This window comes from Haplochromis burtoni, unplaced genomic scaffold (assembly GCF_018398535.1).
Source record: "Haplochromis burtoni strain Fernald_Lab_line unplaced genomic scaffold, NCSU_Asbu1 Contig_93, whole genome shotgun sequence".
Taxonomy (NCBI): Eukaryota; Metazoa; Chordata; class Actinopteri; order Cichliformes; family Cichlidae; genus Haplochromis; species Haplochromis burtoni.
Window position 1 is genome coordinate 385,769 of NW_024582454.1, and position 19,272 is coordinate 405,040.

The 19,272-nt window shown below is 42.4% G+C and overlaps 1 protein-coding gene and 1 long non-coding RNA gene across 2 annotated transcripts; both read right to left on the bottom strand.

Annotated features, from left to right (window-relative positions):
* Positions 1–1,414: 1,414 nt before the first annotated feature.
* On the bottom strand, positions 1,415–3,430 carry LOC102304783 (piggyBac transposable element-derived protein 4-like). Its single transcript, XM_005930464.3, has 2 exons — positions 1,994–3,430; positions 1,415–1,873 (listed from the first exon to the last, which is right to left on the bottom strand). Exons 1-2 carry the CDS (start codon positions 3,281–3,283, stop codon positions 1,463–1,465), a joined length of 1,701 nt encoding a protein of 566 aa, XP_005930526.1. The 5' UTR covers positions 3,284–3,430; the 3' UTR covers positions 1,415–1,462.
* Positions 3,431–10,675: 7,245 nt separating this feature from the next.
* Positions 10,676–15,321, bottom strand: LOC102305084. The gene is made up of 3 exons (XR_316291.2): positions 14,435–15,321; positions 14,211–14,350; positions 10,676–11,488 (listed from the first exon to the last, which is right to left on the bottom strand). It is a non-coding gene; the product is annotated as an uncharacterized LOC102305084 (long non-coding RNA).
* Positions 15,322–19,272: the final 3,951 nt, after the last annotated feature.

Consider the following 19,272-nt stretch of genomic DNA (forward strand, 5'->3'; position numbering starts at 1 on the left):
TTCCAGGGCACGCACCATCATAGAGCGTGCTTTTGGAATGATGAAAACGAGGTTAAGGGCCATCTTCCTGCAAGTGCTGGAGGTGCAACACACCTTTAAACCCCACCACTCAATGTCAAATTAATTGTGTGTACACACACATCTATATATATATTAGGGGCATAGCTGGACTGGCCATCGGGCGGACCGGGCATTTGCCTGGCGATTTTTTGTTTTTATGGGCCGATGGATTTTTTATTTTTTTTTAGGAAGGGTATATATATATAATGAAAGGTGTTGGATTGGCCAATTGGTCATGATCGACTCTGGGCTGGACCAATTACAGCCGAGGAGGCCGGATGCACCCGCCCCCTTGTTTAGCAATCACGTGATTTTCGCGCATTGCATGCCGGGAACTCGTGGCAAAACAATCCAAGTACCGCATCAAATGCAAGCATTTGCAGCACCGCAAAACGTTCATTCTCCGGTTCCAATACCTTCTTGTTTTTTCTTTGACGCACAAAAAAGGAATGTACAAAACAAAAGGAGAACAATGCCGTACAAAGACAGACTCGACGAAAAGACAGAGAAAAGATACGAGGAAAAAAAATCAAAGGAGTGAAAGGGTTAGACCCTTACGAGCACACAGAGTGGACAAAAGACATTAGCGTGCTGCCCAACTTTCACCACGCTCAGATTTATAATTATACGGTTCTTGGAGTGAGTGCATACACTCATGAAGTTTAGTAACTTCAGGTCACTGCAACAAGCCCAGGTACAGTTTACCGACGGATGGGTGCAGGACCTTGGTCCAAAGATTCGCACCAACATTTGTTTTGATCCAGCATTATTTTTAATGCAGGGGCAAATTTTTAAAAAAAAACTTACGTTCATTGCCCTAGGGACCGTTTTCTGCCACGACCCAAAAAGTGCTATAAAAAGATTATATATTCATATTGTTTTCCACTTTAAATTAGCCAATCTTTTAAAACTACTTCTCCCTGAAATATTCATATAAAGTTTTAATTATATTTCGGGGGTTTCAGTTTAATTACATGAGCGCACCGTTTTTTTAGCCCCAAAAAACAAAAAAACTTAATATTTTCCATAAAAAACATTTGAAGTAATATTTCACTTTTATTATAATTAGGCCTTTGGATGGTCCAAAGATTCGCACCAACATTCGTTTTGATCCAGCATTATTTTTAATGCAGGGGCACAGGAAATTCAATATAATGGTATATTATGATTTTTTACTTTTCCCCCAATGCTTTTTTCCTTCTTGTGTTCTAAAATAAAATGAAAAAAAATATGTAAATGAAAATACAAGATCAGTTTGAACCAGAAAAAAACTTTTATTTAGAACAATGAACATGAACATTTATGTTTTTGGGAACGGGAAAGATATAAGTAAGAAAGAGCGAGGGAGAGGGGAAGAGCATATGTGGAGGTGTGGTGTGTATGTGGAGGTGTGTCAGAGTCCTCAGTTGATGCAGTCTTTGCAAATGAACACAATGTGGTCCTTACATGTGGACTTCCCGCATTTGCAGCAGGTGCCGATGACGCGTCTCCTTTTCTCATCGCAGAAGTCGCACTGTCTCCTGCCCTTGGAACTAGGGATCAGGGCAGCAGCAGCACTCTGCCCACTCGTCACGATGTCTGCAGCACCTGATGAGCGGGGAAGGCGTCCTCGCTTCAGTATGTGTGGGTTTACTAAAGCTTCACCCACTTCTTCAACATACAGCCTCCGTTTGTAATTTTTCTGCTGTTTCCAGGATGGGTCAATAGCGGTCCACAGCACGTAGGAGTTGTACAGTGACACGTCCAGCAGGTTGTGGAAGAGTGCCACTGGCCAGCGATTTGGTTTCCTCCTACAGGAATAGGTGCCAACAACCTAAAAAAAACACACACACACACACAAAACAGAAAATTTCAAACCTATGTATATTTTACACAAGAATATATGAGCAAGAATGAATAAATCTGTGCGTAACTGATGCGTGATGACACCTACCTTGTCAAGGTTGTCGACGCCACCTTTGCACCGATTGTAATCTTGGATGATTACTGGCTTTCGCTTCCCTTCCCCGCTCACATCCGGAGTGCGGTGTTTTGTGCTCATCAAGAGCACATTTTTGCCACGTCGGGGGACATAGGAGACGAGAGTGTGGGTGAGCGTGAAGGCAAACGGAGACGACAGGACCGCTTTCCCTCTTGTCTGGAGCAATCGAGGCGGAAGCTCCGGCTTATTTTTCCTAATCGTTCCAACTAGGGCCACTTTCCTCTTCAGCAGCTCTTCTGCCAGGGCAAAGGACGTGAAAAAATTGTCACATGTCACCACGTTTCCCTGGAGCCCTTCCGTTAGCTCCAGGGCCACCCGCATCCCCTGGTTCACCTCCGCGCGATCGCCAGCTTTGTCGGTGTATACCTGGAGTCTCCAGGCGTAGGAAGTTTCCACGTCGCATACAGCCCATATTTTTAGACCGTACCTTGCTGGCTTCGTTGGTATATATTGCTTGAACTTGCACCTTCCCCGGAACGGGACGAGCTGTTCATCAACACAAATGTGTCTACCTGGGTTGAAGAGCAGCTCCAGGCGATGTGTCCACAAATCCCACACCTTGCGGAAGGCAGCCAGCTTGTCCTGACGGCGTTGAGGTCGGGAAAGCTTATCATCAAAACGGAGCGCCCCGCCGATTTGATGGAAACGCTTGTGGGACATGGTGGCTCGAAAAATATCCCGTCCGCATTTATCACCCCAGAGGCTGCGAGACGATTCGTGTCTTGACCGGTAAACACCGGCCAAGATGAGCAGCCCAACATAAGCACGCAATTCATCACAGTCCATGTCACGCCAGCCGGCGACTGCACGTCTCCCGTGCAGATTAGTCATGGCCACCGTGTGCTGCACAATTTCATCCGTGAAGAGGAGTGCAAAGCTGGATGCCGGGTCCCTGATTCGGGCGGCGGCGTAGTGTGTCAGTCCTGGGGTGACATTTGTAGCTGCAGGAAAATAGCGGAGGGTCTCCATATGAGTGGGGGACCAAACGATTTTGCCATTTTTTGCAGTCCATTCCGAAGCTGCTTCCTCCATCTCCCCTTCGCTCTCAGCGTCAGATGTTTCTTCGTGGGAACTGGACTCCAGCTGCTCTAGTTCCACAGAATTATCCGTTTCCTCTCCAGAATCCTCGGAGGAGGATGAGGAGTTATCCTGGCACTCTGAGTCCAGGACCATTTCCAACACTTCATCTGTGCTATAATATCTTGCCATCCTGAAAATGACTACTCCCGCTCTACTGCTCATTCTTATAACCTCTGCTGCATTGCACCTGCATAAACAATTTGAGCCCGCAGACAAAACCCAGTCTAATTTGGTTTCGGCCCCTGCTTTTATGTTTATTTTGTTTATATTGCAGCGTGGCCTTCTAACATTTACCTGTTACTACCACACACCAAATCCAGTCGTTGGTACTTCCTGTCTTGTGTAGCCACTAGGTAAGAAAAGCTCAACACTACCACTAGCATCCTGGAGCACTTCTGTTGTGTTTTGGAGTTTTTACGTGTTTTGGAGTTTGTACATGCTTTGTCTCTAGGAGGGCTCTAGACCAGGGGTGTCAAACTCAAATACACAGTGGGCCAAAATTCAAAACTGGAAAAAGTCGCGGGCTAACATTAATATTTATTGAAAAAAAAAAAATCTTCCTCCACATATAAGAATGAATCTTTTCTTATGGACTCAAAACAGTTTTGCTGGAAAACTGAATATGGAACAAGCAAAGCTTAATACTAAACAATATATATATATTAGCTGTATAATACCAGTAGGCCAGCTCTAATAGTAATTTGGTATGGCTTCATGGGCCAAATGTAATTAGGCTGCAGGCCAAATTTGGCCCGCGGGCCAGAGTTTGACACCTATGCTCTAGACTAACTTTTTACCACGGTTGCACCGGTGCGCACCGCCTAACTTTAGGCGCACCGGCACTAGTGATGTGTCGGTCGCAAACGAAACTGCTCTTGTAGAGCCGAATCTTTGACATGAACAAAGCAGCGGGCTCATGTTTTTTTTCCCCCCGCTTCACTCCGCATGCGAGCCTTGTGCTTTGCGCTGGAAAGAGGGGGGAGAGGCAGTAGTTACACTCGCAGTAGCACAGAAACAGAGCGGGAGGGAGAGACAGAGAAAGAGAGCCAGGGACAACAACGTCACATTAGAAAGGTATAGTAATCATCCACAACTATTTTCAGTTGCGGGTGACAAAGGATTCAGAAATTTTATTCATGCAGGCCTGTATGACAGAGAATATGCATGTTCTTTTTGTTTTCATATTGTAATTTATATTTAATTGTGTCGTGGTTTGCAGTGTTTTGTGTTGTTTCACTTTAAATTTGTTTAAAAGGAAAAAGCTGAAAATTTAAATAGTTAAAAGTTGAAATGTGAATAAATGTTTTTTGAATTATATGATTTATATGAGCCGGTTTCAACGATATCAATGGGTCTTCAGTTTGTTACAATCCACTTGGCATTGTGCAAGTCAATAAATCCGAGGTAGACTTAATGAGTCCCCGATGCTCCGTGAGTGGTTTGTTGCAAGCTGGGTGACGCGTTAGCCAAAGTCCTAGCAGCATCCCAGACTAACATATGCTTTGCTTCAATGTGATATTTTAAGCTGGAAGTTCTTCAGTGAAAAGAAAATTCCTTCTTGCACAATGTGCATAATACTTTATGTCGGTCAAGTTTCCAGTCTGGTTATTTTTTTTAATACTCAAATCATCTTCAATATTGAGTTGATTGGTTCAGCAGCCCATAACAACCAGATCAACTGCCCATTTGCGCAAGTGTGAAGGTAACTCTACTTGGACAAACTGGCCAAAATGCATTGACAGAAACACTTCAGGGATTTTGAGTCATTCTGCGCTCCAGATGCGTTAATTGCGTTGAAAATTGGCAGATTCATTTGCGTTAATTTTCACGGCATTAATAAGTTCATGGCACCTACAATGGTCTTAATTTTTCTCCTTTGTACTTCACTCTTCTATTGTCATAAGGTTTGCCAAATTACTATCCAGCTGGGAAAAGAACTTGGCCTGCAAATGGATTGTTGTTTTCTTGATTTCTGCACTCACCCTACAAAAGGCAGAATAATATTTCAATACAGAAAACTCAATTTGGCTAAGAATAAATTTATAACTGAGAGTTACATAGCACCTTTTAAGACACCTCAGGATACTTAAAAACGAGAACTGTCATTATTCAATACACATTTAAAAGTCTGTTCAAGACGTGAATGCTCAATCCATTGGTTTCTTTTATATATATATATATATATATATATTCCCATTTATAACTGAGCCAACACAGGCTGCTTTGCAGACCTTCAGTAAATCCCATTTGATCACAAAGCAAAATATTGATGCTTTGTTTTTTTCCCCAGATCTATTCAATTACCTCACACACATGGAAGAGCTGGGCATTTCATTCATTTCATTTATCAGCTCCGGAGAAGCGCCCGAGAAGACATTGCGAACGCTTCCTGGCCATCGAGTGTAGATGTTAGTGAAACTGTTGGGAAGACAACATGAACATTTTATGTATACTGTATAATCTGCAGATTCTGACAGAAATCTGCAACTATCCTTTGAAGCACCACTCCTCTCTTAAACAGCAATAAGAATAATTGTTAGGTTATTTACATTATTATGTAAATAACAAAATAACTTAAAGCAAAAATTGGGAAACGTAAAGTCCGAAGTCTTTATATTAAGTGCCATCAGTCAAACAATATTGTTTGGTCTGGGTCTAAACAGAGCGCGTTATGTGTGAGGTCTTCTTTTGCGCATGCGGGCCGCTTTGAGGGTTCACACTAGAGCACGCTTGCTGTTGCATTTTATTTGTAGTGTGAACAAGCGGACAAAAAAAAAAAAAAAAAATCGGATTTGATCAGAAAATCGGAATTGAGCATTAAGACCTGCAGTGTTAACGTAGCCTATATCCATTGTAGAGCTTAATCTCTTGTAAACAATAACGTTGCGCACACCTTTGACCTTGCATGACTAAATCTAAATTTTCCTCATCCTCATGTAAACACAAAAACTCAGTTTTTGAAAATTTCCACCCTGACAGGAGTTGTTAAAAATCTCCATTTCTACTGATCGAAAACGCCATGTATGTGTGGACGAAGGGAGGGTTATCAGAAATACCCACGTACGTAGCCTGAAACAGATTAGATAAATTAGTCCAACAAATTTCAAATTAAAAAAAGACCACTTTGCCTAAAATACCATTTGTCAATTAAACATTTGTTATCTTTATAGGGAGTGCCAGGCTATGTCCACACGTACCCGGGTATTTTTTGAAAACGCAGATTTTTCTATGCGTTTGCACCTTTCATCCACATGTAAACGGCATTTTCGGTCACTGAAAACTGAGATTTTTAAAAACGCCTGCCAGGGTGGATATTTTCAAAAACTCTGTTTTTGCATTTGAGTGTGGACAAGGAAAATGGAGAAAACGCAGAGTCAAAGGTGTGCGCCTATTTTGACGTCACACTGGGCGCCATGTTATTGTTTCGGTGAAATGAATTTCTACAATGGCGGACTTAGACAAAATACTGTTAACTTTAATATCTGCAGTGTTTATACTTACATATACAACACAGTTGCCGTCCCTCCACACATAGGACTCTGTTCTGCCTCTATGTGTCACGGCTGGCGGAGTGAGCCGTGTGGTGTGGAGGAAAAGGAGGACCCAAGATGCAGCAAACTGATGATACAAGTGATGTTTTATTTACAAAGGTGGTGGTGGCAAAAACAGGCAACGAGGTATGAGTAATTTACAAACGGAACCCTAAACTGGGAGAAACTAAATGACAAACCTAGTGATGGCCCGCTTGAAGCTGAAGCTCCGGTGCGTGTGTCAAAAAAATCAGCACACTGCTTCAGAAGCACTGTGTCGACGCTTGATTCGTTTGGCCAGAGTCACATGATCAGTGACGTCCGAAGTTTCATTTAGAACCTAACTGCTTCGGTAGAAAAACTTCCACTTGACTCTTTACATGTAATGTTGTAAAATATATATTTTATTGTTTAATCTGAAAACGTTAGACTGCCAAATGTGCAGCAATTTAATTTATTCTTTTTAGCTGGGGTTTGTGGCGCCCAGGTAGACTGTATAACTGCATCTCTACCAGTTTCTTTGCGCTCCAGCCTCTTCTGTGCCATGTGAAGGGATTTTCCTTAAGGCAGGAGAAATTATCTCCACGAAAAGGAACAGTTCTGGCCATCGCACACTAGAACAAATTCTCTTCTTAAATACAAATGGAAAAGGGCTACTTTAAATGCATCATGTTTTTAATTTGCAAGTTCATAAGCATTTTCCCTTTCCATTTCACAATCAATTCTACCCCCAGGTCAAAAATATGTCTGGGAAAATTTCCCTAATATAATATTATATATACACATCTCTCTCTATCTCTACTCGTCTAGCAGTTAATTGCATAAATGCATGGAGGCAGGACCTCACAGCAGAAGCATACTCCACAATGTGTTGTACATTATTATATGTAACGTGGTATTTTTCAATTATTGTATTTACCAACATCAAGAAGTCACAAGCAAAGAAAGACCACACAATGGTGCATGTTTAAACAAGGAGAGTTTACTGGTCAAAATTATTTATTAAACAAATAATCCATATTTTTTTTAAACCACCAAAAAAAATACACGTTCAAAGCAACACAACGGCGGCCCAATATCAGATAGAATTCCACTCTGTACAGTGGGCAATCTTAATGAAGCGGTTGGTTTTATTTTGTGGATTCAAGCGGATCTTCATATTTTTGGCCACCAGATGTCACCAGAGAGGACTGTGTTGAAAAGCTTCGAGTAATGAACCGTTTTTCAATACAAGCTTCAGTGCTTCAGAAAGCTTCATTTGGCCATCACTAGACAAACCTGAGACCATACAAAGGGGGTGCGGGGCAGAGGGACGCAGAGACAGGACACCATGGAACGCAGATGAATGCAGAGATACGCAGAAATACACGGATGAATGCAGACGAGCCGACAACCAACACAGACCGACACCCACTAAATATACACACACAAGGTAATCAGGTAATCACACACAGGAGGGAAGAACAGCTGAACCTAATACACATGAGGACCGGAGGAGACAAGCTGAACACCATGACAACAGACACAGACCTTCAGAACAGAACAGGAAATCCAGAACACAAGCCTTCAAAGTAAAACAGGAAACACAGACTGATTTACAACACAACACGGGGACATGAACAGAGCACCAAGGACAGACACAGGTAGGGCTGACAATACACCAAACTACAGGTTCAACCCTAAACTAATACAAACCAGAATAAACACAAAACGCTGGGTCAACGACCCAGGACCATGACACTATGTGCCATCTTTGTGTACTCTTTCCCACCCAGACTTCTAGACTTCTGATTGGCCAACATTTCTACACGGTTAGGAATATATCGCCACTTGTTGCTTTGGCATGTTTACATGTGGACGGGATTATTTTTTAAAACGAAAACGGAAAATCTCAGTTTTCAAAAATACCTGTGTACGTGTGCACGTAGCCCCAGTCTCCAAGTGTTTTAAGTCGATAAATATGTACTTAAAAAAATAATGACAAATAGAAAATCTGTCCATGTGTACCAAAAACATACATCAAATGCTTAGGTAAACTACTGTGCAACAGTTGAACTACAAAGTAGAGAAGAATGCAAATATACAGTTACAGCAATTCCTTAACTTACAAATTTCAAACCATACATAAAATGCATATTTATCACGACATGCTGTTTCTGTGATAGATCCCAACTAACTTATGTGCAGAGGTTAAATTATGAACACTATATATATTTGAATTAGCTATGTCTTTCATTTTAGGCTATCATGCTTGTGTTAGCTAGCATGTGCTAGCTAACACAGCTTGTGTTAGCATTGTGCTATATTGTTGCACTAACAAGCTAGCAAGCGTGGCTTAAACAGCCAGATTTACAACAAAAAAAAACCCCAAACATGAATAATTATCACTGAAAAGAATTAACAAACTAATGATACCTGTTCACACAAAGTATTTTCATCGAGATGGTTGAAGACAGATTCACTCTTTGTCACGTCCTGCGGAGCAGACCGAGTGGAGTGAGTGAGGTGGACCCAGGTGCATACTGACTTTAACCTCCTAAGACCCGAACTTATCCACGGCATGCATTTTAAATTTCTCTTTGATATTTGGGCTCATTGGGACCCGATAAATGTAAAAATAAAGAATTACCAGATTTTTTTTTTTTTTACCTAATTTTTGTTTCTAAGAAAAATGAGAGCCACATATGAGGATATCTGTTTACATTTTCCATAAAACAGTAGCAGTATAATGTCCTTGTAAGTGGATATCAGGCCCTTGTAGAGCAAAATTCAGTATTTTGGTCTAAATAACCCAAAATGTGATGTCCACGTATGTGGACGCCAGGTCCTAGGAGGTTAATGAAAAACAAGCCTTTATTTTGGGGCTAACACTCACAGACAAGAAGCAAGGCAAAATGAGGGAACATCTTTCTTTCTTTTTTTTGTCTTTGCCTGTCCCGTTCGGTACTTTAGCAATCACACTTGTTGTCTGAAGGACAGGAAAGAGCCCAACGAATTTATTTTTTCAATCGGAGAAAATATGCCAATGCCATGTTGTTCCACTTGATTAGTCTGTATTATCATTCTTTATTTATGTTATTTTTTTAAGTTATTACAAATTGGACAGACATACGGAAAGGGAGAAAGAAAGCAAAGGGGTAGGGGAGACGGTAAAAGAAGACACTGCGAAAATCCGTTGGATCACCCGTCAAAAGAAGAAAAGAGAAAACAAACAGCAAGAGAACAACATGATAGAGACAACAACCTAGATACATGTAAGTAACAGTAAATACTAAATATTGAATGTTACTGAGTGGCACGGAGGACCGACAGTGCACAATATGCTTTAAGTTAGCAGCCAAGGAAGATAGGTTTGTGTATGTGAGCGCCTGTGTGTACACCTGTGTGCGTGAGCGCGTTTAAGTTTAAAAGGTTTCTCCATCTGGGGGTGTGAGGGAAAATCTAATCTTAAACTAGGAAACTATAAATAAGACTTTCACTATGACTTGACAAAATTAAACTGGATGTGGGGTAGGTAACACAGACGATGCAACAATGAACAAAGGGAGACGGAGGACTTTGTTACGACTGTTGTTGTAATGTTGTCTCATATGTAAATCTGAGTGTACAGGTTAGTGATGGGTCGGTCGTGAATGAAATGGCTCTTAGAGCCGGGTCCTTATTAGGAGCCATGGGTTTTTTCTCTTTCTCTTCCTCTCTCGCTCTCTCACTTTTTTTTTGCTTCATGCTGCACGTTAGCCTTGTGTTTGGGCTGAGCAGAGACGGGAGACACAAACAGAGCCTTGTCTTTGTGCCCGAGGGGACAGGGGCGGTAGTTACAACGCAACAGCAGTAGCACACGAAAAGACCAGGAGGGAGAGAGAGAGAATGACAGAAACAACAAGAGACAACATCATTACATTAGAAAGTTGTGTTAAAGAAAATGAGTGACACCAAGAAAAGAAGAAAAATCTGTAACCATTTCAATTTTATTGAAAATAGAAATGCTTTTCTGAATAGTTGCTGGGATGCTTAGAACTCAAAATTCACTGCTTTAAATAGTTTATTTTGATGCACATGCTGTTTTCTTTTGCAAAGAAAGCAGTCTCCATTGTTGACATACCATCACCTGATGTCCAGTAACATCGTATCATCATTCCTTTCTCTGGCTTTTTCATAATGTAAAACAAAGTTTACACTTTAAATTGACTTACATTACATTTTCTTCTCTTCTATCTTGTACTTAATTGTCACTAATTCCAACACAGATAAACATTCAGCCACATATGAATACACTTTAAGTTAACATTAAGTTTTTGCTATTTTAGTTCACATACATTTGTCATTAGTTCAATCCCACATGAACATCCAATTTCAACGTGCTCGTTCTTATTCATTTTCTTAGGAAAACTTTTCCTACATTTCTCTTCAAAACTCAGTTTTTGTCAATCACCAAATATTATAATATAAAATAATAAATAGAATCTTTTTTAAATCAGAACATCTTGTATAAAGTGTGATTTTCTGATTTTGTTTAACTTGTATTTTTCTTCTCTGGCAGAATTTGTGATTTTCATGCACTACTTAATGTGTATCCATACTTAATAAAAAATACTTGATAAAAACGTTCATGTCAGAGCAGAACAAAGTATACATGTTAAGACATCCTCAACAACCGCATTACGGATGATGGCTTTTAGTTGGCTTTGATGGTTGCATCGATCCAGTCCACAAACTTAGAAACTTGAGTGTAAACACTGGCCGTCCTGCCCAACGTACATCACTCAGTCCATGTTGCGACACCCTGAAGGACAAATCTGTTCTGCTCATAACAAACCGGAGGACCACCTCTGTCACCCTACAGGTAGGAAACACAAAATAGATATTAGATAGTGGATACTTTACTATTTTACTCACACAGCTGTTTTTGACTGATGCTAAAACCAAGCTAAGAAAGTGTCAGAGTCTGCGTGTGGAGAGAGGAGAGCGGACCCAAATGCAGACAAAATGAAGCGTGGAACATAACTAGATTTTAACGAAAAGGGAGCTGTTCATTGTGGCTGTTAGAAAGGTGCAAAACAAACCTAAAGTGGAAATAAAATAAACATAAACATGAAAACCTGGTGTGGATGGGTGGATACCTGGAAACAGGGTGTGAACACAACAGACAACCTAACAATGGATGCATGACAACAGATCACATAAATACTAGGGGTGCAACGATACACAAAATTCACGGTTCGGTTCGATACTTTGGTGTCACGGTTCGATATTTTTTCGATACAAAAAAAATGTTCATGCCTTTTTAATTTGTCATTTATTAAAATTATAAATATATATTTTAACTCAAAAGTACAGTTTTTAAATTTAACCCTAACCCTTGTGCGTGTTTTTTATTTTGACAGCGAATGCGCACCTGCGGACCACTTATGTGCAGCCCTGGTTATTTAGCTCATCATATCGCAGCCACAGAAATTCTTTTGTCCATGAAACCATAAAGCTGCACTTTCTTTTTGCCTTATAGTCTGATTTGTCATAACTTCTCCGTTTTGTGGTAAGCTTTTCTTTGGCTGTCACTTCTTCACCCTGACCTGTCTTATTTGGCTCAGCAGAACTGAAATATATATCCTGCTGCTTTTACACACGCACTCACATAAGCTCAGCGATTCTCTGCGCGATCAACCTCTCACATGTTTAAGCTTGCTGCGGAGATTTCACTTGTCATGTTTGCATAGTAAGCTAACGATTGATAAGACGATGTCAGAGGAATTGGTGCAAATTATCATCACTCACCAATCAGTACTGTCGCTCTCTATACACAGTTCGCGCGATTGCAAAGTGAAAGCAAAAAAACAAGCGCAAATTCAAACGCGATTTCAATATGTCACATATTGACAGTGGCTCACCGATGCCAATGACATAATTACCCAGCTACATTTCCGAAAGAATGCAAAAGCATTGACATATATTTTTCCTTCCTACGATAGCCCGACGGGCAGGGCAGAGATAGATTTTGGTAGCCCGACTGGAAAAATCGCTAGCCCCGGGACGTCGGGCTAGCGATATTGCGAGCCCTGTATCTGATTGAGGAATCACTCATCTTTGGAAAAGAGAGTTTATTACAGAGAAATGGCTCTTTCCAAAATAAAAGCTATACTATACGCTTCTTCTGGGCTATATTCTCAGCAGCATATTAAACATATCAGGTCCCCATAAGGAGAATCATGTGCTAACGGCTGTCTAAATGACTCGGGTAAAGTTTGTAGCATGCATGCTTGTTGTTTTTGTCTTTGCACTAGGATGATGTCGGCGTAAATGTGCAGTCATATTCGTTGTGTTCCCACTAGTGCTTTCAGGTTAACCTCGTTAAAATGACCTTAACGCCACAACACGGCAAATCTCCGTTAACGAGCTACCCCTGATAGCCCCGTGCATGGGGCTAGACGGCCAACACGTTAACGAGCTAACTGCGCTAACACACTAGCTCCCACCCATGTAATTGAGCATTGCGTGGCACATCCAACATACTGTTTTACTTTAGTCCATGACGCGCTTACCTTCAGGGTCATACGTCACATGAAAACCAAAATAATTCCAAACGCCAGATCTGAATGAGGGTGGGGAGGTTCAATTTGCCATGTTGCAAGGAGAGCTTAACTTCTGTCTCGCTAGCTTGCCCTGCGCTCTTCCTTCTGACTATGCTGTCTGTGTGGAGCGCTCAGTGGATCTGCGCTCGACAGTGCAGCCTAGGCGGAGTAGTCGAACGCAGATTCACTGAGCGCTCCACACAGACAGCATCGTCAGAAGGAAAGTTGATAAAATAAATTACAAATGTTGTATTGTTCGATACATATGCGTACCGAACCGAAAGCACTGTATCGAACGGTTCAATATCGATACGAATATCGTTGCACCCCTAATAAATACACACAAGGGTGACAAGGCAAATGGAAACACACGGGGAACACAGCTGAAACAGATGAACATGACGCCACAGCGGAAGAAAAATTAAACAAATTAGACTGTCAAAATAGAAAATACAGAGGTGCAGACTTAAGACACATGACCTTGACATGACATCAGGGAACAGGAGATGGGACACGGGTATAAGAAACAAATACAGAACATGACAGCGAGGGGGAGACAAGGAATGAGATACAAGGGGAAACATGTAAACGAGGAGGAGACAAGACTGGGCACACGGGAAAGAGAGGGAACGAGAGCAACGCAAAGGGAGACAAAGGCATCACAGAGACGCACAAAGGGCGACGGGGACTTAAACACAGGGGACATGACAGACTCCCACACTAAAGACATGAAATTACAATAATCATAATGAGGAATAGTGGTGGGTCGGTCGCGAACGAAATGGCTATTAGAGCCGGTTCTTTGACGTGAACGATGCGAGCTATATTTCTTTTGAGATTATTTACAAGGATAGAAACTGTTAAAGTTTGGAGAAGAAAGAGAGGGATTGTTTGGCCATTGGTTCAGAAAAACACAAGAGTAGTAAAGAGAAAAGAAATGTATGCATATGGGTTGTTGACAACGGCCATAATTAAATGAATTATGAATCCTACCAGAGCAACTAGGTACGTTGCAGTGCTCCCAGCGGGCATTAGGATCCGTAGTGTAACACCACGGTCCATTGCTGTCCCCATCAGGGTTTCTGCAGAAGTTAGACTCCAAATCTGCTTGTGGGTGGCTCTGCGGCGTGAACCTGCAGCAGAAACATTAAGAACAAATCTCACAAAGGCATAAAAGGATATAAAATGATGATGTAAAATCAAATGCAAACACATACTTTGGCCTGTGTGGGTAGCTTGAGTCCCATCTTTGACAGATCTTTCCTGAGTTTGTTCTGGACTTTGTTCCTCTATAATCTCTTCCTATTCCATTTACACACTCAAGAAGATAGTCTAGAAAAGAAAAGAAAAAGAAATAGATTTATTGATGGTTATCACAAATTTCTTAATGTAAATTATTTATCTGATCTGAGTTCTGTGATGTTTTATGAAACTAAATTAAATTACAGCAGTGTTTAACTTTCAGGTGAAGCTGTTTTCAGTGGTGGAGATTCTTCCTCTGTAATTCTCACCACTGCAGACCATACAGTGGTCTCTGGCCTGTTGTAGAGGAGGGGTAGCACAGTGAGCTCGCAGGAGCGGCACGGGGGTGTGTTTGAAACAGGTATGCTGGGTCAGGTTAAATGACACTGCTATCTTTTGGGGGTTTTCCAGTGACAGTGGAGCAGAAGGACGTGTGTGTGGCAGCAGCCTTGGAGAGACTGTTCCAGCGTGCAGAGCACCGAAACAACAGCATCTGCTGCCCACAGATAATAAAAGATAACAGAGTAAACTGCCAACTGTGTGTGTGCGTGGGGTCCTTACCACAGTGGTGCTGAAATCTTGGTGCTATGTCGGACCCCCAGTCACTCCGCCCGCTCCAGATTGTGGGCCAGGTGATGTCTGCACAGCAGGAGGAGCAGCTGGGGGTATTGCGGGACCACTTGGAGTGGGACACCGCTGTACTGGAGCGGCTGATGGGGGCTGCAGCTGTGCCAGCGTGTCATCCCCCCCGCCCCCACGCTGTCGGTGGCACTTCACCGGATGGTACTGTTGGTTAGGGCTGCACGATTAATCATTAGAAAATCGCGATCTCGATTCATACTTATGTGCGATCTCATTTCCAAATGACAACGATTTAAAAAAATTTTTAAAAAAGGCGACGACGACGATTGTACCGCATTTTGGTCCGGGACGTAATCTGCATGAAAACAAGCGCTCTCTCTTCCTGCTCAACAAATGACAAGGGCGGAGCTTAAACCACGTGATACAGAAGCTGTGCCGTGTGATGCTAAAATTAGCAGGGAAAAAAAAAGCAGGTCTAATGCTCAATTCCGATTTTTTTGATCAAATCCGATTTTTTTGTCTGCTTGTTCACACTACAAATAAAATGCGACAGCAAACGCGCTCTAGTGTGAACGCTCAAAGCGGCCCGCATGCGCAAAAGAAGACGTCACACACAACGCGCTCTGTTTAGACCCAGAGCAAACAATATTGTTTGACTGATGGCCCTTAATATAAAGACTTCGGACTTTACGTTTCCCAATTTTTGCTTTAAGTTATTTTGTTATTTACATAATAATGTAGATAACCTAATAATTATCCTTATTGCTGTTTTAGAGGAGCGGTGCTTCAAAGGATAGTTGCAGATTTCTGTCAGAATCTGCAGATTATACAGTACAAATAAAATGTTCACGTTTCTCCAACGTTGTCTTCCCAACAGTTTCACTAACATCTACACTGGATGGCCAGGAAGCGTTTGCGATGTCTTCTCCGGAGCTGATAATTGGCGTCTGTCTTGTGTCAGTGACGTAAAAGACGGATTTAATGCGACATGACCGTTCACACAGTCGCTTTCTAAAACATCGGATATGTATCGGAATCAGTACCACATACGAAAGTGACCCAGATCGGATTTGAAAATATCGGATTTGTGCCGTTCACACTGTCATACCATGATCGGATATGGGTCGCATAGGGTCCAAAAAATCGGATTTGATGCACTTTCGCCTGCAGTGTGAACGTAGCCTTTGTGGACTGCCAATTACGCTGAGTTCCCGCTGTATTGAGCCTATCCATGTCTTCATTTAGTCCAAGGTTGAGGTCACCTCCAAGAACAAGTGTGCCATCTAAGTGTTCAGAGAGTGCACTGAAAAAACCGTGAAAGAATGAGGGATCATCAACATTTGGACCATATACACTTGCAATACATAGCTTTTTATCAAGTATAGATAGTTTAATGATTAAGAATCTGCCCTCTGGATCTATAACTGTATCGAGTACTGTGAAATTAATATTTTTATGTATTAAAATTGCTACTCCCCTTTGTCTAGAATTATAACAAGCTGAGAACACATTGGGAAACTCAGGTGTTTTAAGTTCATTCGAACCTCTAAGAGGTCTGTGGGTCTCTTGTAAAGGACAACATCTGCCTGTAGTTTTTTGAGTTGGTTAAATATTTTTAACCTCTTTTCTCTGGAGCCAGCTCCATTTATATTCCATGTAATGAACCTCAGTGTACCCATAGATGTTTGTGTATAACTAGGGATGTATGCTGTGTGCGTCGCTTAGACAGGTGGAGAGAATACGTCACTTGTTCATAAATAAAGAGAAGGAGAGAGAGAAAAAATGTGTGGCGAGATGCTCCCTGAGTCTGACTTTGTGTATGCATAGTTACTAATATGAGTAGGCTTGGCTTAAGTGTGTGTATCCTAAACGACTGTGTGCGCTGTCTGACTGAAGTAAATGTGCTGCCGTTGAGCGCATGGTGCGTATGTGTCGAAATAAAGGATGTTTGTGGATGAGTGTCGAAGCAGGTGATCGAGGCAGTGAAAGGAATAAAGAAAGAAACCAAGGACAGGGGTGAGCAGCATAAAACCAAGAGGGGGAAAAGAGAGGGAAAAAAAACGAGAAGAAAAAAAAACAGAAACAAAACGTAAACATTCCAATTAAATCACTGACGGAGAGTGACGGTGTTAATTCTGCTATGAAATCACACTTTAAGATGCGATTTGATACTGGTAAGTTAAACAGATGTTAATGCAAGTTAGTGTGAGTGGATAGGGAAATGGTGTAGCTGATTCTTATCTGGTGTGAGGTTAATACAGCCACGGAGTGATGTTGGGGTCGCGGTGGAGCTGTCCGTCCACGTACAGCCGGTCCACAGCGATGACAGCGCGGGAGCCCTTCTGGATGAAGCCGCGTCGGATTGGGAAGAGGACCCTGCGTCGTTCCAAGATCTCTTTGGGGAACTGGTCGTTCACGCTGAAGTCCGTTCCTTTTAATTCCCTGCCACGGCTTTTCACATGTTGCTTTTGTTTGAAGTGGCCGAATTTGGCCACGATAGGACGTGGTCTCCCGGCCGTAGCCCGAATGGGGCCGAGGCGATGTACCCGATCGAAGACGATGTTCTTCACAGTGTCCTCCGGCAGCTTCAGGTGGGTTTTGATGAAGCTTTTTACCGTGGTCTCCGCGTCCTCTCCAGCGGCTTCTGGAATACCAGAAAATACCAGATTATCACGCATGCTACGAGCTTGTAGATCGATAACTGTTTCTTTTATTTTTTTATTTTCTCTATTGAGCTGGGTAACATTATCTGTGAGACATTTCACCGACTCCCTTAGCGTGGCATTTTCAGCAGCAAGCGTTTCCACCTGCTGCTGGCTGTACTCCAGGGATTCTCGCAAGCATTTAAATTCTCGGTGAAGAATCTCCACCAAGGACAGCCTTGCGTCGAAACTGGACAATCGCTTGTCGATTGACTCCAGTATGTCAGCAATATCTTTGCCGGCTGGCGATGTTGAGCCGGGGGAATCTGCCGGGCGTTGTCTTTTCGACGACGGCGTCTCAGGTTTGGCCGGGGAAGCTGCACACTGGGTCTTCTTCATCACGAGATCCTGAAAGCACTGATCAATATAATCTTGGAGAGCCTCTAAACTCTCCTCGTTGTTCTCCAGGGTGTTGGAGATTATTTAGACAAATAGTGTTAGTTATAAGACAATTGATAAGTGTATTTGGTAATACTGAAGCTTAAATGAATTTGTTCAAATCTAAACTACCATTTGCTTTAATTTTCCGCCAAAATCTCCGGCGTCTGACGTCAGTTACAACATGAGTCGCTTACCTTGTCCGTCACTCGATGGGGCTGTGGTAGCGATCCCAATGTGTGGTGGCATCGGGCAACCCCTTCACAAATTGCTCCATGACCACCAAGTCCAGCATACGGGCGTCTTCCTACATGCGCCCTGGACACAGCCACCTCGCCTCGTCTTCGAGCTGCCTTGCCCATGCTATCAGCCGTTCCCCTCCCGGCATCTGACCAGCGTGGAACTGCTGCCGGTAATCCTCCGGGGAAAGACCAAGGTGACTTAATTCCGCCTGACAGACATCTTAATACACTCCATGGGACGCCGGAGGCAGGCTCAGGGCAGCTGTCTGGGCTTCACCCAACAACAGAGGCAACAGCCGTGGTGCCCACTCTTCCTCCGGACAGCAGCACCCCAGCATTGTGGCGTGAAAATTCTCTATAAAAACGTAGGGCTGCACGATTTTGCATAAAATGAGAATCACGATTTTTTGGCTTAGAATTGAGATCACGATTCTCTCACGATTTTCTTTTCCAGTATAAATATTTATTGCACTTATTAACTGCACATCAACTTCGTAACAGTTGAGACTGAACATAAAAACAATAAATAAACATAAAAACAACAAATGTCTCACGTTTTGTTGTTGCCGCAAAATGTTGTACTGCTTGAAATTCCGTCTCCACCGTTGCTCGACACTGCGTGTATAGAGCAGGTAGTGCAACAATAGAAAAATAGTTGCGGGACGGCACTGTGTAGCGTTTGTCTAGGGTGTTGATCATTTTCCTAAATCCCTCGTTTTGCACAGTGTTGATGGGAGCCATATCTTTGGTCAGGTGATAAGTGATAGCCTCCGTAATTTCTTTGTGCCTGCGGGAGTTCGACGTTATAGGGAAGCGCTGTATAAGGTTCCCGTTATTGATGTTTGGGTGGTTGACCGGGACGGATTTTCTCCTGTCACTTTCTCGTCATCCCTGACGTGCTCTCCGTTG

Bases quoted from the DNA above. Each gene is read 5' to 3' on its own strand.
- LOC102304783 (XM_005930464.3), bottom strand. From the start codon at position 3,283: ATGAGCAGTAGAGCGGGAGTAGTCATTTTCAGGATGGCAAGATATTAT. The intron at 1,874-1,993 runs GTAGGTGTCATC...TGTTTTTTTTAG, and splicing joins GCGTCGACAACCTTGACAAG to GTTGTTGGCACCTATTCCTG.